This window comes from Budorcas taxicolor, chromosome 7, assembly GCF_023091745.1.
Source record: "Budorcas taxicolor isolate Tak-1 chromosome 7, Takin1.1, whole genome shotgun sequence".
Taxonomy (NCBI): domain Eukaryota; kingdom Metazoa; phylum Chordata; class Mammalia; order Artiodactyla; family Bovidae; genus Budorcas; species Budorcas taxicolor.
This window is the reverse complement of record NC_068916.1, coordinates 33281785-33309425: the sequence shown is the minus strand read 5'-3', so window position 1 is coordinate 33309425 and position 27641 is coordinate 33281785. Positions and strand designations below refer to the sequence as shown.

General features: G+C 40.4%; 1 protein-coding gene across 1 annotated transcript in view; it reads left to right on the top strand.

The window, feature by feature from the left end:
• Positions 1-18977: 18977 nt before the first annotated feature.
• The window catches only part of PRR16 (proline rich 16), a 176571-nt gene continuing 167907 nt past the window's right edge, over positions 18978-27641 (top strand). Inside the window, 1 exon segment of the mRNA XM_052644242.1 lies at positions 18978-19136. Within this exon segment, the coding sequence (XP_052500202.1) occupies positions 18978-19136 (159 nt within the window).

Genomic DNA, 27641 nt, shown 5'->3' with positions numbered 1-27641 from the left:
TTCCTAGACACTCATTGGCAAGTCTTGGTTAGTCTCTTGTGGGGTTATTGCTCCTTTCTCCTAGGTCCTGGTATGCACAAGTTTCTGTTTGTGCCCTCCCGACTAGTTTCCCAAGTCTTGTGTAAGTTCTGGTGGCTCTATGGTGGGTTAATGGCTATCTCCTCCAAGAGGGCTTATGCCATACCCAGATCTACTGAACCCAGAGCCCCTGCCCCCTCAGCAGTCCATTGCTGACATGTACCTCCTCAGGAGACACCCAAACACAGTTCTGTCTCAGTCTTTATGGGGTCTCTGGGTCCTGGTACACAAGTATGTTTGAACCTTCTGAGTATCTCTGGAAGGTATGGGGTTTGATGCTAAATGCAATTTCGCCCCTCCTACCATCATACTGGGGCTTCTCCTTTGCCCTTGTGCTATGCAGTAGGTTCTCATTATTTCATACATAGGTAGTGTGCATATGTCAGTCCCAGTCTCCCAATTCATCCCACCCCGCTGCTTCCTCTTCAGTAACTGTAAGTCCGTTCTCTATGCCTGTGTCTCTATTTCTGCTTTGCTAATTATTTCATGTGCACCATTTCTCTAGCTTCCACGTACAAACAATATTATATGATGTTTGTTTTTCTCTTTCTGACTTACTTTGCTCTGTATGACAGTCTCTAGGTCCATCCGCATCTCTCCAAATGATACTATTTCATTCCTTTTTATGGCTGAGTAATGTTTCATTGTATATATGTATCACATCTTCTTTCCTCCATCAGTGGACATTAAGGTTGCGTCCATGTCCTGGCTACTGTAAATAGCAGTGAACACTGGGATGCCTGCATCCTTTCAAGTGTTGATTTTCTCCAAATATATGCCTAGGAGTGGGATTGCTGGTTCATATGGGCTCCAAAATCACTGCAGATGGTGACTGCAGCCATGAAATTATAAGACACTTACTCCTTGGAAGAAAAGTTATGACCAACCTAGATAGCATGTTCAAAAGCAGAGACATTGCTTTGCCAACTAAGGTCTGTTGAGTCAAGGCTATGGTTTTTCCAGTGGTCATGTATGGATATGAGAGTTGGACTGTGAAGAAGGCTGAGCGCCGTAGAATTGATGCTTTTGAACTGTGGTGTTGGAGAAGACTCTTGAGAATCCCTTGGACTGCAAGGAGATCCAACCAGTCCATCCTAAAGGAGATCAGTTTTGGGTGTTCATTGGAAGGACTGATGCTAAAGCTGAAACTGCAATACTTTGGCCACCTGATGGGAAGAGTTGACTCATTGGAAAAGACTCTGATGCTGGGAGGGATTGGTGGCAGGAGGAGAAGGGGACGACGGAGGATGAGATGGCTGGATGGCATCACTGACTCAATGGACGTGAGTCTGAGTGAACTCCGGGAGTTGGTGATGGACAGGGAGGCCTGGCGTGCTGCAATTCATGGGGTCGCAAAGAGTCGGACACGACTGAGCAACCGAACTGAACTGATGGGAGCTCTATTTTTAGTTTTTGAAGGAACTTCCATACTGTTCTTCAATGGCTGTACTAATTTACATTCTCACCATCAGTGCAGGGGAATGTGCTCTTTCTTTTCATCACACTCTCTCAAGAATTTATTATTTGTAGATTTTTTTGATGATGGCCCTTTTGACTGGTATGAGGTGATAACATCATTGTAGTTTTGATTTGCATTTCCCTATTAATTAGTGATGTTGAGCATGTTTTCGTGTGCTTGTTGGCCCTCTGTATATCTTCTTTGGTGAAATATGTATTTAGGTCTTCCACCCAGTTTTTGATTGGGTTATACATTTTTTTGGTATTGAGCTGCATGGGCTGTTTGTATATTTTGGAGATTAATTCCTTGTCAGTTGCTTCCTTTGCAAATAAAACTCTTAGAGGAAAATATAGGCAGAACAATCTTTGGCATAAATCACAGCGATATCTTTTTGGATCCATTGTTTAGGGTAATGAACATAAAACCAAAAATAAACAAATGGGACCTAATTAAACTTAAAACTTTTGCATAGCAAAGAAAAGCATGAACAAAACAAAAAGTCACAGTGTGTTTAAAAGAGAACAGGGCCACCATGTAGGGGGCATTTTAGATGTCTGGACAGCTGGTATGACTGGCACTTACTGGAATGAGGGATATTAAATGTCTGTGTATGTGAGAAAGAGCTGAACCACTTTCAAATATCTGGCTAAACTATTAGTTTAACTAGTGCTAAGCTTTCTGAAAATACAAACTAGTAGTGATTTATACATGATAATCTTAAAAAGTTTTTACAAAAATTATATGAAAAGCTAAAGGTAAATAGACAGTCATTATGATGGAATATTATTATAGAATAAAAACTCTGTCTTTAAATTTATTGGCATTAAGCATTTTTTCCTCTCAATTATAGCATTTACAAATACACAGTGAGTTGAAAAAAATTCAGTGGATTAGAACAATTACTAGAAAAGGAAAACAGCTTTTATGTATGAAATTTGAAAAAAAAATGACAGAATATATATTATTAAAATAGCAGAGATATCAAGGCTTTGGTCAAATTTTGTTAGGAAAAGATGGTTAAAATATTTCCTATGTGGCCATCCTAAATTTTGAAACAAAAGAAGGAATCTGTGTTGTGAAAAGTTACATACTGAATTCTGTTGTATTGCCTAGTTGACAGCTTTCTTTCTAGTTTTGAGACTGTCGCTCCAGTATTCCTGCCTGGAAAATCCCATGGACTGAGGAGCCTGGTAGGCTGTATGTGTCCATGGGGTCACAAAGAATCAGACACAACTGAGCAACCTCACTTGGAGGTCTCCTATTTTACTTTCCTAGAATCTCCAGCATTTTTTAATTATTGCTCTCTTCCAAAGGATATTATTGGCAAAATCTTTTACAAGTTCTAGTTGTTCAGTCACTCAGTTGTGTCTGACTCTTTGCAACCCCATGGATTACAGTATGCCTGGCTTCCCTGTCCTTCACTATCTCCCAGAATTTGCTCAAACTCATTTCTGTTGAGTCAATGATGCCATCCAACCATTTCATCCTCTGTTGTTCCCTTCTTTTTCTGCCCTCAATCTTTCCCAGCATCAGGGTCTTTTCAACGAGTCAGCTCTTCCCATCAGGTGGCCAAAATATTGGAGCTTCAGCATCAGTCTTTCCAATGAATATTCAGGGTTGATTTCCTTTAGGATTGACTAGTTGGACCTCCTTGCTATCCAAGAGTCTTCTCCAGCACCACAGTTCAAAAGCCTCAATTCTTTGGTGCTCAGCCTTCTTTTTGGTCCAACTCTCACATTCATACATGACAACTGAAAAAATCTTAGCTTTGACTATATGGACCTTTGTCAGCAAAGAGATGTCTCTGCTTTTTAATGCACTGTCTAGGTTTGTCACAGCCTTTCTTCCAAGAAGCAAACATCTTTTAATTTCATGGCTGCAGTCACCATCTGCAGTGCTTTTGAAGCCCAGGAAAATAAAGTCTGTCGCTGTTTCCATTCTTCCCCATCTATTTGCCAAGAAGTGATGGAACTGGATGCCATGATCTTAGCTTTTTGAATGTTGAATTTTAAGCCAGCTTCTAAAGTACAAGAGATCTTAGTAATTATGTCTTAAGATGTAGGAATCTCTTAAGATAGGAAAAGTAACTTCTATGCAACCTCATTATTACAGTGCTTTCAAAAAGAGTCAGCTTAAGGATAGGTAATATTACCTTAATCTGCTTATATCATTCAAGGGCCCATGTATGAAAGTCTGATTCTGATCATTTGCTGACTCTGTTGACTTTGTTGATTCTCCAGCTAATCCTACACTTTCTCTACTGAGTATCTCTAACAGTAAGACTAAAATATTTGGATTATATAGCTTCTAAATCATTTCCATTCCTGAAATACTGAGATTTTTTAAACTCTTGCTACAATCAGTGTTTTCTGTTAGAGTGCAAACATCTGCTTCTTTTGTGATGTTGACTATTTTTATACATGAACTTTTAGAAAATACTGCTTGGTCTCTGAATGGTATATTATTTATATACATACTTCAGTTCTCATTAGGAGAACAACGTATGGACATTCGACTTCATGCTATATGGTATATTTATTCTGCTTATTTTTCCTTCATCCCATCAAAATGCACCTTTACCAGATTAGGCATGACTTTTAGCTATATCTCAAAACATTAGAATGGGCATTTGAGAATAATTTAGATTCAAACTTAAAATCAAACTTAACTTCTTTCTTACTGATGTATTAAATTAGTTACCAGATCATGTGGCTGATAAGTCCTTCTCATTCCTGAAAACCTATGGATTATCTCCAATTTAGGCTCACTATTTCTATGTAGTTTTGGCCCTTAGGCTATATGCGCATCCAAAGCAACCATCATCCTACCTGGGCAGACTTCTGCTCTTTCTCTCTAATCCTTTCTCTCCATTACAGAAGACTTTAACATTCAAATTTATACCTTGTGAATTGCAAAGTCCCAGAGGGCCTCGCGCGTATCTGTGCTCTGTGTACCAGCCAAATTCCGAAACTTATCTCAAATACTGCCTAAGAGAGATGCCACCACTTTCATGTAATTGTAGAACTCCTCTGGGGTGGACAATACCTTTTTCAGGGAGCTCTGCCTGCTGTAACAAAGCACCATAGACTGTGTGGCTTAAAGAACAGGAATTTATCTTCTTACAGTCTGGAAGCTGAGATGTCCAAGTTCAAGGTGTCAGCACATTTGGTTCCTGGTGAGAGAGAGGTCCCCTCCTGGCTTATTCTTCCTCTTCCTGATATGTCCTCACATGGCCTTTCCTTGGTGCATGTAGATGGAGAGAAAGACAGAGAGAGAAAGGTGACAGTGGAGAGTTGGGGAAAAGAGAGAATCTTTTCCTCTTCTTTGAAGGCTACTAATCCTATCTTGAAGGCTCAACCTCATGACCTCATCTTAACTGCCTCCCAAAGGCCCCATCTCCAAATATTATAACATAGGGTTAGGGCATAAACATAGGAATTTTGAGGGGAAGTAAGCCAGTTGAGCTCTTTCAAATCCTGAAAGATGATGCTGTAAAAGTGCTGCACTCAATATGCCAGCAAATTTGGAAAACTCAGCACTGGCCACAGGACGGGAAAAGGTCAGTTTTCATTCCAATTCCAAAGAGAGGTAATGCCAAAGAATGCTCAAACTACTGCACAATTGTACTCATCTGACACGCTAGTAAAGTAATCCTCAAAATTCTCCAAGCCAGGCTTCAGCAATATGTGAACCGTGAACTCCCAGATGTTCAAGCTGGTTTTAGAAAAGGCAGAGGAACCAGAGATCAAATTGCCAACATCTGCTGGATCATGGAAAAAGCAAGAGGGTTCCAGAAAAACATCTATTTCTGCTTTATTGACTATGCCAAAGCCTTTGACTATGTGGGTCACAATAAACTGTGGAAAGTTCTGAAAGAGATGGGAATACCAGACCACCTAACCTGCCTCTTGAGAAACCTATATGCAGGTCAGGAAGCAAGAGTTAGAACTGGACATGGAACAACAGACTGGTTCCAAATAGGAAAAGGAGTATGTCAAGGCTGTATATTGTCACCCTGCTTATTTAACTTATATGCGGAGTACATCATGAGAAACGCTGGGCTGGAGGAAGCACAAGCTGGAATCAAGATTGCCAGGAGAAATATCAATAACCTCAGATATGCAGATGACACCACCCTTATGGCAGAAAGTGAAGAGGAACTAAAAAGCCTCTTGATGAACGTGAAAGAGGAGAGTGAAAAAGTTGGCTTAAAGCTCAACATTCAGAAAACGAAGATCATGGCAACTGGTCCCATCACTTCATGGGAAATAGATGGGGAAACAGTGGAAACAGTATCAGACTTTATTTTTGGGTGCTCCAGAATCACTGAAGATGGTGATTGCAGCCATGAAATTAAAAGACACTTACTCCTTGAAAGGGAAAGTTATGACCAACCTAGATAGCATATTCAAAAGCAGAGACATTACTTTGCCAACAAAAGTCTGTCTAGTCAAGAGTATGGTTTTTCCAGTGGTCATGTATAGATGTGAGAGTTGGACTGTGAAGAAAGCTGAGCGTTGAAGAATTGATGCTTTTGAACTGTGGTGTTGGAGAAGACTCTTGAGAGTCCCTTGGACTGCAAGGAGATCCAACCAGTCCATTCTGAAGGAGATAGGCCCTGGGATTTCTTTGGAGGGAGTGATTTTGAAGCTGAAACTCCAGTTCTTTGGCCACCTCATGTGAAGTGTTGACTCATTGGAAAAGACTCTGATGCTAGGAGGGATTGGGGGGCAAGAAGAGAAGGGGATGACAGAGGATAAGGTGGCTGGATGGCATCACTGACTCGATGGACCTGAGTCTGAGTGAACTCCGGGAGCTGGTGATGGACAGGGAAGCCTGGCGTGCTGCAATTCATGGGGTCACAAAGAGTCGGACATGACTGAGCGACTAAAATGAACTGAACTGAACTGAACGGAAGCATTCACTCCATACCGTTCTATCCCTGGCCTCCCAAATTCATGTCCTTCTGAAATGCAAAATACATTCGTTTCATCCCAACAGTCTTCAAAGTCTTAAATTATTCCAGCATCATTTAAAATCTGTAGTCTAAAGTCTCATATAAATATTATATTAATCAGGTATGTGTGAGACTTCAGATATAATTTTGTTACCAAAAGTGCTGTCTGGCTGCTTCCCACTCTAAAGCCAATACTCAAGAGGCAAAGCTGGTGGAAAGGAAAGTTTGATTCATTTCAGGAGAAAAAGCAGACTTGTGGCCAAAGGCCGACTCTGCACTGACAAGTGGGCAAGAGCCTCTATAGGTGAGGGGAGGGGGCTACATGCAGGCAGAGCACAGTCAGCTCTGACAATCGTCATGAAATTGGTCCTGCAGTGGTCTGATCAATATCATTTTGATTGATTTATGTACAGTTAGTCTTCAGTTCCAGGGTTATTTATTTTTCCCATTTCTTTGAGGCATATTCTCAGAATCGTAGCAGTTTATGTTATGGCTATAGTCTTGTCATCATACAGTTAACTTCTTCCACCTGGTGGAGGTTTTGGTATCTATAAAATGGCTCAAAGGATATGGCTCAGAATATCATCTGTAGCCCTTGAGGAGGAACTAAGTTCCTTGACTTTGCTTAATGACTAAACTATTACTATTTTGACTGCTTTCCTTAGCTTCCACATCTTCTCACTTCTCTGATTAAGCTTACTCTTTGGGTAAAGTTTTTCAACAGACAAAAGGCAGGCAGAGGACATGGTGGCCTCCAAGGGGTGGGATAAGGAAGGACCAGAGGAGGGTCCTGCTCTGTTTCAGTTCTTCCTGGGGCAAAATTATTCTCTATCAGTGAACCTGTGAACAGATATGTCAGTGCACTTCCAAATTACAGTGGTGGCATAGATAGGCATTCCCATTCCAAAAGGGAAAAACATGGAAGAAGGAAAGAATGATGGGTTCAGAGCAAGTCAAAATCTAGCAAGGTAAATCCCATCTCATCTTCAGGGCTGTACACTACAGGCCTGCCGTAGCAGCAGTTCTGCCTTCAGTACCCGCTGAAGTTGTCAACAGAGATTTTCCATGAATCTGATGGGAGGGGTTCATATCCCAAGACTCTGGGCTGCCCTGTCCCACTGCTTTGCAGGACTGTCTCATACCCAAGTCTTTGGATGAAAGCCGTCTGGTCTATTAAATCCGCAGTGGTGACCCTGATGATCTCGACATGATTTCTGGGATCTTTCCATTTCCTTGAAGAAGAGTACATGTTTCCATCCTTATAGAAATATGATCCAACACAACATAATCTAAGTCTGACATCCTTCTTTCATTTTGTCCCATCTCTGTCCCCTTCAATTCAATGGCTATATTTCAGTTTTTATAATTCTATAATATCTTTGATTGATTGTCCAGCCTTTCCCTTGGTATTCTCTTCAGAATATGCTTTTTTTGTTTTGTTTTTTTTTGCAAAATAGTCAGACTGAGAATTTCCCAAGTCATTAAGTCTGATTCCTTTTTTGCTTAAAAATCCCCCCTTCAATTCATCTTTTTTATTTTTTTGCTTTATGCTGTAAGCAGTCAAGAGGAACCAGACTGCTCCTTCAACATTTGCTTGAAAATCTCTTTAATTAAATATCCAATTTCATTACTCATGAGTTCTGTCTTCTGTAAAATACTTGAACTGACATACTTTAACCAACTACTTTGTCACTTTATAATAATGATAGCCTTTCTTCCAGTTAACAATAACATATCCTTAGGTCTGCAGGAGACATCACCAGAATGGCCCTTCATGTCCATATTTCTACAAACATCCTATTCATGAGTATTTATGCAATCTCTTAGAAGATGGAGGCTTTTTATTCTGATTTCCTGTTTTATTTCTCAGCCCCCTCCAGAATGGCCTAAATGACCATAGTTCGAGCATGTACCTCAAAACCTTTCAGCCTTTACCCATTACCCCATTCAAAAGCTGCTTCCACATTTTTAGGTATTTGTCACAGCAGTGCCCCATTTCTCAATATCAAAATCCTATTTTAGAATTACCAGGTAATCTAGCAATTGCACATTTAGATATATGTCTAAAGGAAGTAAAATCAGGATCTCAAAGAATTATGTATACTGTCATGTTCATGGAAGCTTTATTCGTGATGGGAAAGATATGGAAATAACCTATGTCAGTCAATGGATGAATAAATAAAGAAGATGTGGTGTACATAAACAATGAACTATTATTCAACCATGATAAAACAAGACAGCTTGCCATTTGTAACAGCATGGATGGATCTTGGGGGTATCATGCTAAGTGAAATATGTCAGACAGAGGAAACAGTGTATAATATCATTTATATATTGACTCTAAAAAAATGTTGAGCTCTAGAAATGGAGTAGAATGGTGTTTACTAGGGGCTACATGGTAGGGGCTAGGGGAGAATTTGGTCATAGGGTACAAATTTCAGTTATAAGCTGAATACCTTCTGGGGATCTCAAATACAGAGTGGTATGTGTGTGTACTTAGTTGCTTAGTTGTGTCCGACTCTTTCTAACCCCATGGACTGTAGCCCACCAGTTTCCTCTGTTAATAGGAATTCTTCAGGCAAAAATACTGCAGTGAGTTGCCATGCCCTTCTTCAAGGGATCTTCCCAAACCGTGGATCAAACTCAGGTCTCCCACATTGCAGGCACATATTTTTACCATCTGAGCCACCAAGGAAACGCAGTGATTTTAGCTAATAATACTGTATGATATAATTAAAAGGTACTAAGAGAACAGATCTTAAATGTTCTTATTACAAAATAATAAATTGTAATTATGCAGTGGAATAGAGGTGTCAGCTAATGCTATGGTGGTAATCATTCTGCAACATGTAGATGTATTGAATTAACATGTCTACATCTAAAAATTACACAATATTATATGTTAATTATATTTAAATAAAGCTAGAAGAACAAAACAAAGCTAAATATTAGTCATCTTGGACTTCCACACCACATTACTGTAAGTTGGGTACATTCAACACTGAGATTCATTTTTCTCACAGTTTTAAAAGTTAATCATTACACAAAATGTTCTTGATTGTATCCAGATTTGGGTTATTCTTTCTGAGATGAGAGACTAAACTGCACACTCTATCTAGCCATACAGAGTGGATAATATTGGTGCCACTTTACACCTGGCAGGATATGGCTTTATATTCCTGAAGGTCAAGGCTATCTATAAGCGGATGGAGGGGTACAGCCTCTGCCAACTTCTCGGTCCTCTTTACTCTGTTAGAAACAGTAGTGCTTCTTGGCCCACCATTACTAATTTCCATGGGGCAAAACAATCCTGAAACTTAATAAGGATAAGGATCTTCAGGTATATCTAAAATTAATTGGGTGCACTATGCCAAAGCCTTTTACTGTGTGGACCACAATAAACTGTGGAAAATTCTGAAAGAGATGGAAATACCAGACCACCTGACCTGCCTCTTGAGAAACCTATATGCAGATTAGGAAGCAAGTTAGAAATGGATATGGAACAACAGACTGGTTCCAAATAGGAAAAGGAGTATGTCAAGGCTGTATATTGTCACCCTGCTTATTTAACTTATATGCAGAGTATATCATGTGAAATGCTGGGCTGGAGGAAGCACAAGCTGGAATCAAGATTGCTGGGAGAAATATCAATAACCTCAGATATGCAGATGACACCACCCTTATGGCAGAAAGTGAAGAAGAACTAAAGAGCCTCTTGATTAAAGTGAAAGAAGACAGTGAAAAATTGGCTTAAAGCTCAACATTCAGAAAACGAAGATCATGGCAACTGGTCCCATCACTTCATGGGAAATAGATGGGGAAACAGTGGAAACAGTATCAGACTTTATTTTGGGGGGCTCCAGAATCACTGCAGATGGTGATTGCAGCCATGAAATTAAAAGATGCTTACTCCTTGTGAGGAAAGTTATGATCAACCTAGACAGCATATTCAAAAGCAGAGACATCACTTTGCCAACAAAGGTCCATCTAGTCAAGGCTATGGTTTTTCCAGTGGTCATGTATGGATGTGAGAGTTGGACTGTGAAGAAGGCTGAGCGCCGAAGAATTGATGCTTTTGAACTGTGGTGTTGGAGAAGACTCTTGAGAGTCCCTTGGACTGCAAGGAGATCAGTCCTGGGTGTTCATTGGAAGGACTGTTGTTGAAGCTGAAACTCCAATACTTTGGCCACCTGATGCAAAGAGCTGACTCATTGGAAAAGACCCTGATGCTGGGAAAGATTGAGGGCAGGAAGAGAAGGGAACAACGAAGGATGAGATGGTTGGATGGCATCACCGACTCAATGGACATGGGTTTGGGTGGACTCTGCGAGTTGGTGACGGACAGGGAGGCCTGGCATGCTGCAGTTCATGTGGTCACAAAGAGTCAGACACGACTGAGCGACTGAACTGAACTGATGAATGGTTGACTAGAACTTTCAGTCATTTTAGTGCTTGCAGTGTGTATTGGGCTCTACAGAATGATCAAATATCCTTTAGTTGTTGCTGAATCTCTTTCCATAGAAAAGCTGTTAATCTGTGTAGGGTGGCAACTGGCCAAGTTTTTAGAACACCTCTTTGGACAAGTCTGTAAGAGTCCTGGAGTACTGAAAATCTCAGGTTCTTTTTTCACTTGGTCCAGCAGTTTGTAGCTGAAAGGTAGAATGAGATTGGGTAGAATGAGATGGCCGGCATGGGTCCCAAGGTTTCAGGATGAGTAGAAATTCTTAAAAACTTAGGTGAAAGGGTATAGTAGTTTCAGTATTTTGCTTGCACACATGGTGGGGTAATTTAACAACTATGGTTTTAGTGAGTCCTTGAAATGAGTTCTTGGGCTCAATTCCAATGTGAGCACGCGTGCATGTGTGTGTTTGTGTGTGTGTATATGTGTGTAGGTTTCCCCACACCAACAAGCAATTCTGGATACCGGCAACATGTCTGAACATTCAACTCAGTGCTCACACTATTTACTGGAATGTAGAATTAGATTCTACAAGTAAAGTGTTTAGTCCCAGAACCCCTCCCTTTACTTCAAACCCCAATCACAAGTCCTGGTTGTTGTCCATACTTCTGACCAACTGGCTAAAATTCAGAAGTACCCACAATCCCCTCCTCAGGTTCAAAGAATTTGCTAGAATTGCTCACAGAACTCAAGAAAACCCATTACTCACTTACTGATTTATTATAAAAGGATATTAAAGGGTACAAATCAACAGTGAGATGAAGAAATACATTGGGTGAGGTTCAGAACAGAAGAGCTTCTGTCCACCTGGAGGCTGGGGCCAGCACTTGGAAACATTCTTGTTCCCCATCTTGAAAGCTGTCCAAAAAGGGGTGACAGAAGCTGCCCTTCTGGGTTTTTATGGAGGCTTCATTACATAGTCATGACTAACTAAATCATTGGCCAATGGTGATTGATTTAACCCAAAGCCCCTCATCTCTTTCTGGGAATCAGGGAGTGAGATTTAAAGTCTCAACTTTCTAATCATATGGTTGATTCTCTTGGCAACCAGCACTCTCCCTTGGGTGAGATCCAAAAGCCAGTTTCCTGGTAGCATTTTCAAGAACTAAAGGACAAGAGACCAAACATTATCACATTGTTACTATTGCCCAGGAAATTCCAAGAGTTTTAGAGGCTGTGTTCATCTGAATAACCAACTGCATACACACACATATGCACACACACACACACACACACACACATACACACATACGCACATACACACATACACGTATATATATCACAATATTAATATTGCAGGTCTTTAGAGCTGGGACCCTAAAATGGGAATGGATGAAGGGGTTAATGCTCAAACTAAGACTTGAGTGCCGCTAGCTATGCAATGGCGCCCCACTCCAGCACTTTGCCTGGAAAATCCCATGAACGGAGGAGCCTGGTGCGCTGCAGTCCATGGAGTCACTAGGAGTCAGACACGACTGAGCGACTTCACTTTCACTTTTCACTTTCATGCATTGGAGAAGGAAATGGCAACCAACTCCAGTGTTCTTGCCTGGAGAATCCCAGGGATGGGGGAGCCTTGGTGGACTGCCGTCTATGGGGTCACACAGAGTCGAACACGACTGACGCGACTAAGCAGCAGCAGCAGCAGATTTGGGAAACTAAGCAATTTAGAAATGTCAATCTACAGGTATGCAAAAGAATCTATAGGCGGTATGGTAAATAACTTTTCTCCAGCTTTGAGGGAGAAATAGGCCAGTGGTGTAGGAAACTTGACCCAAGTTGGGCCAGTCATTAAACTGCCTCATTACCAGTTACTGACCCAAGAAGTGCATATGTGACTATTAGGTCGCTTCAGTCATGTCTGCCTGTTTATAACCCTATGGACCGTAGCTGGCCAGACTTCTCTGCCCATGGGATTCTACGGGCAAGAATACTAGAGTGGGTTGCCATGCCCTCCTCCAGGGGACCTTCCTGACCCAGGGATCAAACCAGGATCTCTTACATCTCCCCCATTGGCAGGCTGGATCTTTACCTCTAACACTACCTGGGAAGCCCTGACCCGGGTGGAACCATTGCTGATTCATATGATGTCTTTCTTTGTATGAATCTGAAAATAATTTTGCTTCCTAAAGATACTTTACCTCTATAGATTAGAAAATTATCATAACACACCCATTTTTGTAGACTGACTCATCTTACTGCCACCTGCTGGAGAGTCATGGCAATAAATATACAAATATTTTCATTTATATCTTAGACTTCTCTCTAAGAATGGCACACTGTAATCGTTACTCTGCACCTGAGCCTGTCATAGTGATTGGCCACAGTGTATGTCTCTGACTGAAGCTAGAGCTATCAAAGTCCTCTCCTAGGAGCTTACTGTAATTAGCTCTTTTTTTTTTTTTTTTTTTCCTACTTGCAGAGTTATAAGATGTGAGTATGTATTTATCATTGACCAAAGTTCAACTTTAGGGAGAAACTGAAGACAATCCACTAAATGAGGATGGGATACAAGGACAGAAATAAGTAGTCCCAGTGGACTCTGGCTCCATTTCTGGCTCCAGTTCCACTAGAAAATATGTCTCTTCTTGCCTTTCTGTAGTTAAGCTATGACATAATTTCCTTTGTTCAGTTAAGCAAAATTCAGTTTCTCTCTCATGAATAAAAAGTAAGGAAAACACTGTTAAATATACATTAACTTTGTAGGTAAGTAAAGTAAACTGACTATTGCTGAGAAAGAGGGCATAAAAGAGATACTCTGAGGTAAAATCATTTTATATTAGAGTCATGTGTGGGATTATCTAATTGTTCTTGCTGGGGCTGTGTCTTGCTAATCCTAGCAGCACATCAACTCCATAGCGTAGATTCTTACTTAAGCTAACCATTTGCTAAATGTTTGTCAAATTAAATTAGTTTCAAAACACACAAGATAGACAACACTTCATTCATTCATCTCCTTATCAAGTATTTATTGATCAGCTACATTGGAATAGACACAGCTCTAATTACTCTGGATACATTTGTATTTTAACTTCCATATCACATTTGTTTTTCACCAATATGCTTCTATAATAGATAGCCATCATGCCAAGAGCAATGGAAACATTAAAAAGGAGACCTTCTCCAGACAAATGGAGACAAAACCACAAGATATCTAAGGCAGTATGAGGTTCTAGCTTCCAATTTATATTCCCTAGATGTGATGTATTGGAGGTACCATTTAACCTCCCCAGACCATGTTTCCTCATCTATCAAATGAAGATTTGTAACTGGATGATCTTTAAGGTTGATTTTGGCTAAAAGGAGCCTAAAGTTTTCTTTCAGTCTTTCTAGGTAATGGCTTTCAGAGTTTGACCCTTTCCATCGGCCTAAAAACTTGGTGGAACACAAATTTCAGACCCTTTTCCCAGACTTACTGGATCAGACACCCTGGTAGTGGGGTCCGTTAACAATGGTTGGTTGTTAACCAGTGATATATGGTTTTCCAGTAGTCATGTATGGATGTGAGAGTTGGACTATAAAGAAAGCTGAGCGCTGAAGAACTGATGCTTTTGAACTGTGGTGTTGGAGAAGACTGTTGAGAGTCCCTTGGACTGCAAGGAGATCCAACCAGTCCATCCTAAAGGAAATCAGTCCTGAATATTCATTGGAAGGACTGATGCTGAAGCTGAAACTCCAATACTTTGGCCACCTGAGGTGAAGAACTGACTCATTTGAAAAGACCCTGATGCTGGGAAAGATTAAGGCGGGAGGAGAAGGGGACGACAGAGAATTAGATGGTTGGGTGGCATCCCTGGCTCAATGGACAAGAGTTTGAGTAAACTCCAGGAGTTGGTGATGGACAGGGAGGCCTGGCGTGCTGCAGTCCATGAGGTCACAGAGTCAGACACGACTGAATGACTGAACTGAACTGAACTGTAACAGTAGATTGGTGAGTCCAACTATTTTGGATCAAAATTGGATCATAATTATTACTATAAAACATGTTATGCACATCCATATCACAAATTGCTTTTAAGTAAAGGCTAGCCTCCATCTATATATCTATCAATCTGTAAATATGATATGGAGTTAGCTGAAAGGAGAAAAGTTAAAATTGGCTTCCAAATCCAAACTATAACAGCTAGTTAGCCCCCAGCAGTGATGAATTACTTCTTCTTAAGACTAAGAAGCTCTAGTGTCTCTGAGAATCGCGGCCTGGACATATCATGTTCAGTATATTTCTTAGTGTGCATGTGGGGAACTCATTTTCCTCTGTTGCATTTCACGAGCAGTATTTTCTCTCATAGATATCCATGTTGTTCTCCATTATTTTTCACCCAGTGAAAACTATTTTGATGGGGACAAAGTTGTCACTCCCCCATTTTTTTTCTTTTTTCTTAATGTTTTCAAAAATCTCTAATGACTTCACTGGATTTTACAAAGTTTATGCAAAAGAAAAAAAAGTGAAAACAGTGTTGCCATTATTATGCATATTATCCTCTTTTTAAAGATGCAATGAACATTATTATGATAGTATAGTAATAAAACCTGCTGCCAGCAAAATATTTTGGGGTTCTTTTTGAGTTCTTCATGAATTAAAAAGTATGGCAGTGTTGTAGCATTCCTCATGTAGGTTAATTATTACAGCTTGAATTCAGTAGATTAAACACACACAGAGGAGAATATTGATAAGTGCCCGGAACTGAACAAACCACCAGTAGATGATTTCCTATAATTATCCAATCCTTCCTGCTGCAACACTCAGAAAATACTGACTAAACAGACAGAAAGAATAAAATGCTGGCTGCACAGTCATTTCTAAAAGAAAAAATAAGATACTTTTTTATTAGCAGTCTGTTATTCTAAGTTTATAAGTGATGTGGTTTGCATATGTACTCATTTGCCTCTACCACTAGTACATAAACATATTTATGAACACATTAGTAAGAAATTTTATTAGGTGTCATTTTTGCTGTGTGATCACCGTAAGTTGGCTTTAAAACATCATACATACTAATCTCTGAGAAAGAACAGGATGCATCAAAGGGATGTGTCTGACTCTTTGAAACCCCATGGAATTCTCCAAGCCAGAATACTGGAGTGGGTAGCCTTTCCCTTCTCCAGGAGATCTTCCCAACCCAGGGATCAAACCCAGGTCTCCTGCATTGCAGGTGGATTCTTTACCAGCTGAGCCACAAGGGAAGCCCAATTTTTCCCAAGGGTGATTAAAAAAATAGAGTGAATAGACTTGACTATATCCTTCTGTTCTTCTCATTCTGTCTCCTTCCCCTCAATATGTTTAACTCTCTTTGTAAAACTTTCTTCTTTAGGAATATTTTATGCATACCTGATTAATGACTGATAGATAGTGGTAGTCATCACTGCTGGGGGCTGTCTAGCTGTTATAGTTTGGATTTGGAAGCCAATTTTAACTTTTTTCCTTTCAGTTAACTCCATATCATATTTACAGTTGATAGATATATAGATGGAGGATAGCCTTTACTTAAGAGTAATTTGTGATATGGATGTGCATAGCATGTTTTATAGTAATAATTATGATTCAATTTTGATCCAAAATAGTTGGACCCACTCATCTACTGTAGTTCAGTTGCTAATTGGTGTCCAACTCTTTGCGACCCCATGGACTGCAGCATACCAGGCTTCCCTGTCCTCACTTTCTCCTGCGTTTGTTCAGAATCATGTCCATTGAGCTAGTGATGCCATCCAACCATCTTATCCTCTGTTGTCCCCTTCTCCTGCCTTCAACCTTTCCCAGCATCAAGGTCGTTTCCAATGAGTAGGCTCTTGGCATCAGGTGGTCAAAGTATTGGAGCTTCAGCTTCATGAAGTAACCATCCTTCCAGTGAATATTCAGGATTGATTTCATAGATATTATAGGAGAAAAGAAAATTTTAAATTGTCAGTGAAGGAGATTTAGCATAGCATGAAAATATTCTTATATTAATGAAACTTACTTTGTGGGAGAAAACCACCAAGACACCATCTTCTTTCCTATTTTCCAGTATTCTTGCCTAACTTTGTTATTTCTGAGTTTTGAGGGCTTTTCTATTCACTTGTCTACTGTTGAGAGTCAAAAATTCAGACATAAAGGAGTAGCACCTTTCCTCTTTCTCACCTTCTTTCCTGCCATTTCTGACCACTTATTCTTCTTCTGATATTAAGTAAGAGTATAATTAAAGATTACGAATTTACAATGGAGGAGTTTGTAAACCTGTTGTATATACTTATTACTGTTACATCTTTTAATATAAAGAACCTGCAGACACATGGTCATTTAAAACTATATATTCTCTTTACCTTAGAGAACTCAAGCATATTACTTATTTAACACATAATTATTTCTTCCCTCTTCTCTCCAGTTTACCTAGTGCACACTGGTTTCTTTATTCTTGTCTTATTTTAATTTTTTTCCAGCAGCCTCTGCTTTCTACCTTTCTTCTTTTGCCTCTGATTTTTCAATGAATTTTAAATTTTTAAATTAATTTTTAAAATTCTCTTGACACCACTTCTAAATTCCTATTTTTCTTCTGTTGTGTCTTTTTTTCCTTCCATATTGCAAATAAGACCTACAAGGATTTATCAAGATGAATTATTCAGAATGAAGAGACTGAATATGAGGGGCCCAAGGGACTAGGAAGAGGGGAGCTGCCAAGATTTTTTTCTTGTATGGAAGCATGTTGGAACAACCTGGGGTATGAGAAGTAAGAGACAGAGATGCCTGCTAAGGCATGACCAAATGGGAAGCCTATTAAAGTAATAATTTGGAGTAGAGTGCACTGAAGAAAACAAACTAAATCCAGCCCTCTAGGTCAATAGCTAATAACCCATGAGTTTGCCACTCAGGAAATTAGAACTTTTAACTAATGAGAATCCTAGCCACCTACTGAGAATGAAACCCAAGGCTTGCTATTAACTCCCTTCCCTAGATCTTTTTAACAGAGCAGTCAAAAAGTTATTTCCTCTTTATTTAATTGCAAAAGACTTGAAATAGATACAAAAACAAAAAAGAAAAAAGTTGGAAGCAAACTCTTCTTAGTCTCTCTCACAGCAGGAGATCCGGTGTATTTCCCCCTCTACCCAAAACATACATCAGCATAGGTCGTGAAAAGAGGAAGGACAGTTAAAAAAAAACCAAAAAAACAAACAATTGTCCCAGATAAGTAGAGCCAAGATGACTCAGTCTCCCAGGGGATTTTTTGGTGAGAGGACTTGCAATTAATAAATCCTCTATTAGCTCTGTGGAATCAGCAGGATTAAGCTACCTCTTTCAAGAACACTGTTTAACTATCATGATTCCAGGGGGTGAGGGGTCAATTTTACCGACTTCTCTCCTTTTTTTTTCAAAAAAAAAAAACAAAAACAAAAACAAAAACCTGTTCGTCTTTGTTAACTCTTAGCTGAGTAGAAGAGTGACTGGAGGCCTTCTGGACATACTCTCGCCCTGGATAAACATTTAGGTTCGCTTTTACTAACCCTAAATCCAACTTCTGACCCTCCTGTGGTTCTTGATTAATTGATCAGAAAAAGTGTGGTGGGGATCCTGGTCCCTGCTGGTGGGGAAACAGCAGGAATCCAAGCTGCATGTGAAAAGACATCCAGCATGATCAAATGAGGGAGGGCATTTCAGGATCTAGACGAGAGGGTGGGCAGGACCCTGCTCCCAGACGCCCAGGTATTCCGGAGAGATCCCGGAGGAGGCACGTGCCGGGGACTGCAGCTGACAGCCGGGCCGGCGGCCCGGCGCCCCTCTCGGCGCGCGGGCGGGGAACAGCGAGCGCGTGTGTGCGCGAGAGCGGCGGGCGGAGGCGCAGGCGCGCTGTTCGCCCGTCTGCAGCCCGGCGCCGAGCGCCGTGTCTTGTGGAGCCGATGGCAGCACCACCACGGTGCGGCCGCCCGGCCGAGCGCCGAGCGCAGCCACCACCCGCCGCTGCCCGGGGAGCGTCCAGAATGTGGGGGGACCGGGGCGCGCAGCAGCCTCCGCTGGCCCGCCTGTGCTGACCTGCCTCGCTTGCCCCCAAAGAATGTCAGCCAAGTCCAAGGGGACCCCCTCCTCGTCCTCTCCAGCCGAGGGACCGCCGGCAGCCTCCAAAACCAAGGTGAAGGAACAGATCAAGATCATCGTGGAGGATCTGGAATTAGTCCTGGGCGACCTGAAGGACGTGGCCAAGGAACTTAAGGAGGTGAGAGGTGGCGGGGGTTGGGGGGTGGAGGGCTGGGGAAGGAGTTTGTTGTCTTTTACCCACTAGGGGTCCGTTTTTCACTGGGGACCGCCAGATTTCTTAACTCCTAGGAAACTATAGAAAGAGAACGCCTGCGGATAGACTTGCTCTGCTCCTGCGACTCCCGAGAAGTTGCTGCACTTTCTTGTTTTTAATCAGGAGGAAATCAACTAGTGTTTTTTAATCGATGGACCTGGGCTGGTAGGAGGGGTGAACATGCGAGTCTCCGTATCTAAGTGTGTGTGTGAGTGTGTGTGTGTGTGTGAGAGAGAGAGTAGGGGGTTAACTGGGGGTGTGTCGACAGAGGAAGAGACCAGCCACCGGCCTGAGAGTGCAAGATGCTTCTCCCCTGCCCTCTTGCTCTCCCAGGCTTGTCGCTCCTTGCCTGGCAGCCTTCCTGGACCAAGGCTGATGGGGCGGGTTTCGGCCCCGAGCCAGACCCTGGAGGGCAGCCTGGGAGAAGCTCGACTCCAGCTCTGCTCCCCGCTTCCCGAGCCTCGACCCTGCTGGAGGAAAGCGACCCGAGGTTGCTTGCAGGAGATCTCAGACGTGGGAATGTAGAAGGGTCTGGGACTTCCTCACTTTCGCAGTTCAGGAGGGAGCCGCTGCACTCCTTAGTAACTCCGGGCCTGCCCGCTACCCCATCTCCTTTCTTCTTCCCGTCCTATCGCCAGTTGGCATAGAAGCTGGGGCACAGAGCGCCTCGGGGTGTGTGTGTGTGCATGTATGTGTGCGTGTGTGTGTGTGTGTGATGCGTGTGCACCAGCTTCTGGCCACTTGAGTTCTAGCTTTTGGGGACCCGGACTGTTTTGGTTCTTCCTGGGTCCCACGAACCCCCATTCTACTTCTACCCTTTCTCCCCCACCAGCCTTGATCCGGATAGAAAGAAGCACAGACAGTGTCAAGGCTGAGGATGCGTAACTCCCGCTGCAGCTCAAGGCGGGGCGAGGGCAGGGATGGGGCGGTGGGGTCTCCCGCGAGCCCGAAGGTGGCTTCTTGGAGGAGCTGGTGGCTGTCCCAACCCAGTAGTTCCCCGCTACTGAATTGGTGCCGGTGCTGTTTTGCGTCAGAGAATCCGCACCCCTAGTCGCAGGAGAGCTACCGCGGTAACTTCTAAGGTGGTAGCAACGGTGGGAAGGGAAGGGGTGGGGCATAGTCTAGATCCAAAATGTAATCCTGTTTTAGAGGCCAAGTGGGAGGAGATTGAGGGTCCTTTGGATGTCTGGCCTCTAGAGACTGACCTCTTTTGTCCAATTTCCAATCCAAATGTAAAGATAGAGCCCCCCCCCGCCCCCACACTCTTTTTTTCTTCACATCTCCCCATTCAGTGAACTGAACTCAGCGAATGTTACCAAATGCAAGTCTGTTTACATGGCCCATTTATCAACAGGGTTCGGTTTGGCAATGGCAAGTGTCATTCTTGGAAGCTGCTCCATCGATAATATAATTACTAACCTGGAAGCGGAGAGTGATACAGGTGATCAATCCGAGGAGGAAACTTACTTGTTCATGTTTCAGGGCTTCTCTAGGATCACTGCTTCACTACTGGTTGGCAGATGGCAAGGTTATGCATTGAAATTCAGTTCTAAAGATGCTGTTTGTTTCTTTGTTACCCTTTTATTTGACATCTTTGGCAGGTTGTGTTTTCATTTGAAACATAATGATGTTTTTTTTTTAAAAAAATAAACAAATTTTTGCACGTTCCTTTTGGTAGAACTGTGCTTTTCAGTTGTTGAGGTTTCTAAGATGGGGGATGTGGGAAACTTACATCAGCACAGAAACGTTTTTACTGTTTCATCCAGCAGCCTGAGATAAAGAGAAAGGTAGTCAATGAAAATGGCATCTTTGGGCAAATACTTCTTATATTACCATGTGTCACTCCACTCTCTATTTTAGGCAGCATAAATGACAAGAAACTGCACATGGTCCCAGTTCTGCTTTGCATCCTTATTTTGTGGGTGTTTGCAGACCAGGTTGATGTATTGTGAAACTTTTAACCTCACCATAGATCTTGGTTGGAATCACAAAGAAGTAAATCAGGGAGTCTGTGGGTCTCTCTCCCTTTCACTCTTTCTGTGTTTTCATTTGCTTGAGGATTTTTCTTTTTTAGGGAAAACAACACCAAGCAAACCGGTATGTAAAAGAAATAGAAAAGCATAGAAAATGTACAACCAATTAAATTAAAGGATCTGTCTTCCAGGCATATCTAAAGATGAAATGTTGACTTGATGCTTTGTAAGCTTTGATTGGGTGCTGGGGCCTGACTGATTTAAGATTTCACTCTCACGAGTAAACTTTATGAATGATAAATTATTTGATGTGATTGTTAACTTTTGTGAGGAGGATATCATCTTCCTAAGTTTGCACACGGAGTTGTATATATTATGTCTGAATCTCAAAACGCTGGCCATTTATATTATAGGAGAGTTATTTCAAGAACAAAATATTTATAGGGCATGTTTAACCTATGACATCTTGCAGTTGTCCAGCATTTATCTTTTTAAGATAATGTAGCACACATGACTGAACATGTCTATGACGTAATTTTGAATGGGGGAGTAAGTGAAAAACCTGTTAGTGTCTATGCTTATGATTTGTAAATATAAATATCACTATTTATCAGGTACTACATTCGCTATTCTGGCAGGTTATCATAGGAATATATTAAATACAAACTGTTGCATTTAGAATTCTAATTCTTTTATTGGCAAAGGTGTAATTTTAGGCCATGATGTATTTTGATATAAATTAGCACAGAGCTCTTATTAACTTGGAACAGAAGTTAAAAATATGAAGGTGATTATGACTTGATTACTATATCATTCACCATATGGTATTTGTTTTTCCCCCTGTTCATTCTATCCACAATGCAGTATCTTTTTTTGAATATTTTTTCCTTTATTTTTGTATAAATTCTGCACCAACAATATTGGAATTTTGTTTGAGGTTGTTTTGAAATTTATTTTCTTTTTAGAAGTTTTCTGAACTTCAGTCAATTCAGGTAGTGGGATGGATTCCAATAGAATAGTAGGTACTTGGAACTCTTTAATAGTAACAACATTTCATTACCATTGGTATCTCTTATCATTAGCTATTGTTCCTTAACCATTTATAATTAGATTGAATATTAGGAGAAGAGGGTTGGGATTTCTATAGTGTCTAAGGGCAGATTTATTCTGCCCTCTGAATTTAGTAAAACCTCAGATAGCTTGACTGTTCAGAAATAATGTGAGTTTCTTAAGGGGGAGCCTTAAGTATAATTAAACATATTTATTCAGTAGTTACTGTGTGCCAAATACTATGTTATCATTTTATTGCTACTAGTATGAGTAGTTTGAGCTTCTGATCTCAGTGAACTCAGAGAGTTGTTTGGGAGACATTTATCCTGTCTTTCAGCATCAATACTATGTAAAGACATTGCTGCTTTTAGTGGGTACTCTTACTGTGATCTAAGAAAAGAGACTTGAGAATAAGAATATGTAGATTTATAAACGAGTACTTACTATGTACTTAGTAGTATGGTAAACCTTTGGTGAAAAGAGTGGTAGAAGCTTAAAAAAGATGGTAAGATATGAATTTGAAGAAGCTTATGGTTTATTCAGATTGTCATGATTAACAAAAATGGATCAGTGCCATATACAGGAACTCACATATCCAACTGTTACAATTAAACAGTGGAGATTTTATGAAACAACTGCTGCTACTGCTAAACAACTATACCCCAGTAAAGAAAATATAAATAAACAGTGGAGATTTTCATGATGATTAAGCTCTTAGGGGGGATGAAGAGTTGAAAAGGAAAATTTGGGGTCTTTGAGATGTGGATAAGGTTTGAAAAGGTAGAAAGGAGGACTTGAGGAGGGGAAATAGCATTGGAGTGCAAGATAATTCCATGTTGCTTTTTTATACACAGAGAAAAAATTAGTGGTGAAATGCTAAAGTTGTAGGGATAAAATTAGCAATTTCTGGCTTATTAGGTATGGAATGATCCTTTTTTTTTTTTAATGAAGTAATGCAGAAGAAAGAGTGCTTTTAAAAAATAATTCTCATATAATCTGACAGCTCTTCATATCATTTTGCCTGTTCTTTATGAAGAAGCTTGCATGCTCAGTCACTCAGTAGAAGTCAATTCTTTGTGACCCCATGGACTGTAGCCCACCAGGCTCCTCTGTTCAAGGAATTGTCCAGGCAAGAATACTGGAGTGGGTTGCCATTTCCTCCTCCAGCAGATCTTCCAGACTCAGGGATCAAACCCACATCTCTAGCCTCCCATGTTTCCTACATTGCAGGCAGATTCTTTATCACTACACCACCTGGGAAGCTCTTTAATGAAGTCACTGGCAAACTTGGTTTGCATCAAGTGTTGGTGTTAGTATAGGATCACAGATCTTGTTGATTAGGGAAATATTGGAGTATGTAATAAGTAGCTTTTTACTTGGAAACAAAATTCATTGCTGCTTTAGTTGGATTCTCATTTAGACTGTTTATAGCCTTGGTAATTTTTCAAACTGTTTCATTTTATGATTTTAAGTAACATGACTATCATATGAGTTAAGTATATATGTACATACATATATCTGTATATATACATATACATACACATATGTATATAGCATATAGCTAAGCCATGTGAATAGACATACTGTTAATGGAGAAATCAGCTAAGATGAGTTCTTTTGTCTGCCCCACAGTCACTGACTGATGGGACTCCATGAGTGGGAAGGTTTTGTCAGCTTTGTGACTATGGATTGGAAAGCATTCATCTTTTTTCTTATAATGTCATAAAAGGAAATAAAATTAAGTTTAATTTTAAAAAGTTTGAAAACCTTGGGAAATGATCCATTTGTGGGGGGCATTGAAAACAGAATTAATCGAATTAACAGCAACAACAAAATAGAATTAACAATTATCTACAAAATATTTCTGTTTTGTTAAATGTTTTTACCCTTATCCACATGAAGTGCTGTAGTTTATTGGTCTGGGAAATCCTACCAAATATTTTCTGGTTAATGAATCCATGCATATAAAATTCATTACTTGAACAAATTACAGAGAATAATCTCTGCAGTATTTTCTAAGTTCTAAAATTGTGAATGAGTAAAATTTCATAGTTAATTCAATTGCAGCTATAGCTGTAGTTCTGCTACTCTACTCAATAGTCTGCCTTCTCAAACAAGTATATTTACCTGCTAAAATGCTTTTTAGTTTTTCTTTTCTTAAGCATGATGGCTTAGCATGTTACTAAAAGAGCAGCATGGTTCTGAGGAAATAAAAATAACCAGTAACCATCCCTTACTGTCTCTCTATTTCCAATGCATTAAACTATTTAAGACTCAGAGAATTACCTGATAAGAAATTCAAGCAGACTGAAAGTAATAAATAGTGTACTTCAGGCAATAGTGAAGTAATAGATAATAAAACCAATGCAGTAATTTGTTACCTGCATTATTTTTTTTTCTACCTTTACTGCTCTGAGGATCTCAGGTAATTAAAACAAAGTGTAAGAAAAAGATAGAATGTAAGTTTGAGTAAAACATATTTTTCCCGAATAAATTAAACTATAGAAGCTTCTATAGAACTAGTTCATGAAAAATAGCATGGGCAATTTTTTTAAAATTAAAAAGGAAAATTTCCAGTAATATGCTCACTAATTTCTGATTGATATGTACATAACTGACATAGAGCTGAAAATCAAAGTTTGGTAACAATGAAGGGTACTTTTTTTTCTTTAAAAGATTAACTTGTGTATTTTATTTTTTGGGGGGAGCAGTTTTAGGTTCCCAGCAAAATCGAGGAGGAGGTATAGAGATTCCTATGTCCCTATGTCCTTGTCCGTATGTATCATCCTGCATTATCAGCATCCCCCACCAGATTGGTACATTGGTATAATTGATGGATATACAGAGACTAAGGGCAAAATGAGAAGGGGGTGACAGAGGATGAGATGGCTGGATGGCATCACCAACTCAATGGACATGAGTTTGAACAAACTCCAGGAGATAGTGAAGGACAGGGAAGCCTGGTGTGTTGCAGTCCATGGAGTTGCAAAGAGTTGGACATGGCTTAGTGACTAAACCACATTAACACATCATTATCATCCAAAGTCCGTAGTTTATGTTAGGGTTTACTCTTAATTTCAGACATTTTGTGACTTTGGACAAATGTCTAATGATATATATCTATCATTTTGGTGTTCCATAGAGTATTTTCACTGCCCTAAAATTCCTGCTCCACCTGTTTTTCTTTGCTTCAAATCCTGAGGGTATTAATTTTTTTTAAAGAAAATATTTCATTTTTTTTGTGATTTCTTACGTAATACAGTGTATGAATAATATAGAAAGTTTGGGACAAGTCTAAAAAACAGGAGAAAACAAAAGTTGTCTTTAATGCCACACATAAATAAATATATTGAGAATTTTGCTACATTTTCTCTCCATCTTTTTTTTTTAAGTATCTGTTTATGTAATTTGTCTGCATTGGGTCTTTATTGCAGCTCACAGACTCTCTAGTTGTGGCACTCAGGCTTAGTTGCTCCATAGCATGTGGAATCTTAGTTCCCTGACCAGGGTTTGAACATACATCCCCTGTACTGCAAGGCGGATCCTTAACCACTGGACCACCAGACAAGCCCTTCTGTCTTTTTGTATGTGTATTTTTAACATAGACAAAGTCATGTAAAACTATGAAGTTATGTGCAATGATGTTTTCTGCTTTCTGGAGTACTATTAGATCATAACCATTATATAAATCTATTGTAAGTTACTTTATAGGTCCCCTAATGTGGAAATAGATGGGGAAACAGTGGAAACAGTGTCAGACTATTTTTGGGGGCTCCAAAATCACTGCAGATGGTGACTGTAGCCATGAAATTAAAAGATGCTTACTCCTTGGAAGGAAAGTTATGACCAACCTAGATAGCATGTTCAAAAGCAGAGACATTACTTTGCCAACAAAGGTCCGTCTAGTCAAGGCTATGGTTTTTCCAGTGGTCATGTATGGATGTGAGAGTTGGACTGTGAAGAAAGCTGAGCGCCGAAGAATTGATGCGTTCGAACTGTGGTGTTGGAGAAGACTCTTGAGAGTCCCTTGGACTGCAAGGAGATCCAACCAGTCCATTCTGAAGGAGATCAGCCCTGGGATTTCTTTGGAAGGAATGATGCTAAAGCTGAAACTCCAGTACTTTGGCCACCTCATGTGAAGAGTTGACTCATTGGAAAAGACTCTGATGCTGGGAGGGATTGGGGGCAGGAGGAGAAGGGGACGACAGAGGATGAGATGGCTGGATGGCATCACGGACTTGATGGACGTGAGTCTGAGTGAACTCCGGGAGTTGGTGATGGACAGGGAGGCCTGGCGTGCTGTGATTCATGGGGTCGCGAAGAGTCGGACATGACTGAGCGACTGAACTGAACTGAATTGAATGTTCAACAGCCTATTTATTAACAAGTTTTTGTGTTTGTTAAGGATCTCTAAAAGAACAGCTTTGACAATAAAAACAGCAAAGAAATTTTTACCCTCTGCCTGGTACTGTTCTAAGTATATTTCTTAATATTAGGACTTCTAATTCTCAAAACAGACATGTGAGGAAGGTAGAGTTGTTACTGTTTTCCAGATAAGAAAACAGAGGTCAGAGATACAGTCACTTGCCAGGGTCCCTCACTTGTAAGTGAGGCTTCATTGCTCAGCATTTTATTGCTGCAGCCCAGGCATTTCCCAGGTGGCACTTGTGGTGAAGAACTCGCCTGACAATACACGAGACTCAAGAGACACAGGTTTGAATCTTGGGTTGGGAAGATCCTCTCGAGTAGGAAATGGCACGCTGCTTCAATATGCTTGCCTGGAAAATTCCATGGGCAGAGGAGCCTGGTGGGCTACAGTGCATGGGGCCCCAAAGAGTTGAACATGACTGGACACATAGCACAACTCAGGCATTTAACCACTAAGCTCTGGATTTTCCTCCTTTTCCTCCACTTGTTTAGAAATCAAGGGTGTGGAAGTTTTAAAGTCTTCAATCCACTTTGCCAAGTTGTCTTCCAGAGAGTTTTTCACAAGTTTTTTTTACCCCTGGTATCTGTATATGTATGGACTCTGCTTCTTCAATTTCTAATGCAAATGATAAAACTTTTCATCTTGTTGTGAGTGAATTACTTCTTTGTGATAACATTGTTTTTGTTGGGTTGTACTCAGTTTTGGACACCAGTATTGAAGCAGAACTAACAGTGGGTTGATTAGACATTGTAGTTTTCATCCTTCAAATAAGTAGGTACTGCAGTGAATTACTTTTGACTTATTTACTCTTCAGCAAAAACATTAATAATAATATGACATCTCTATTTTTATATTATGACTTAGAAAATAAAGGAGCAACTAATATGGGTACTTCCTGATCTTGAACATTATATAGAGAAGTTTCAAATGAATTTAAAAGAATTTGTTGTTCAGTCATTCAATATGTCTGATTCTTTG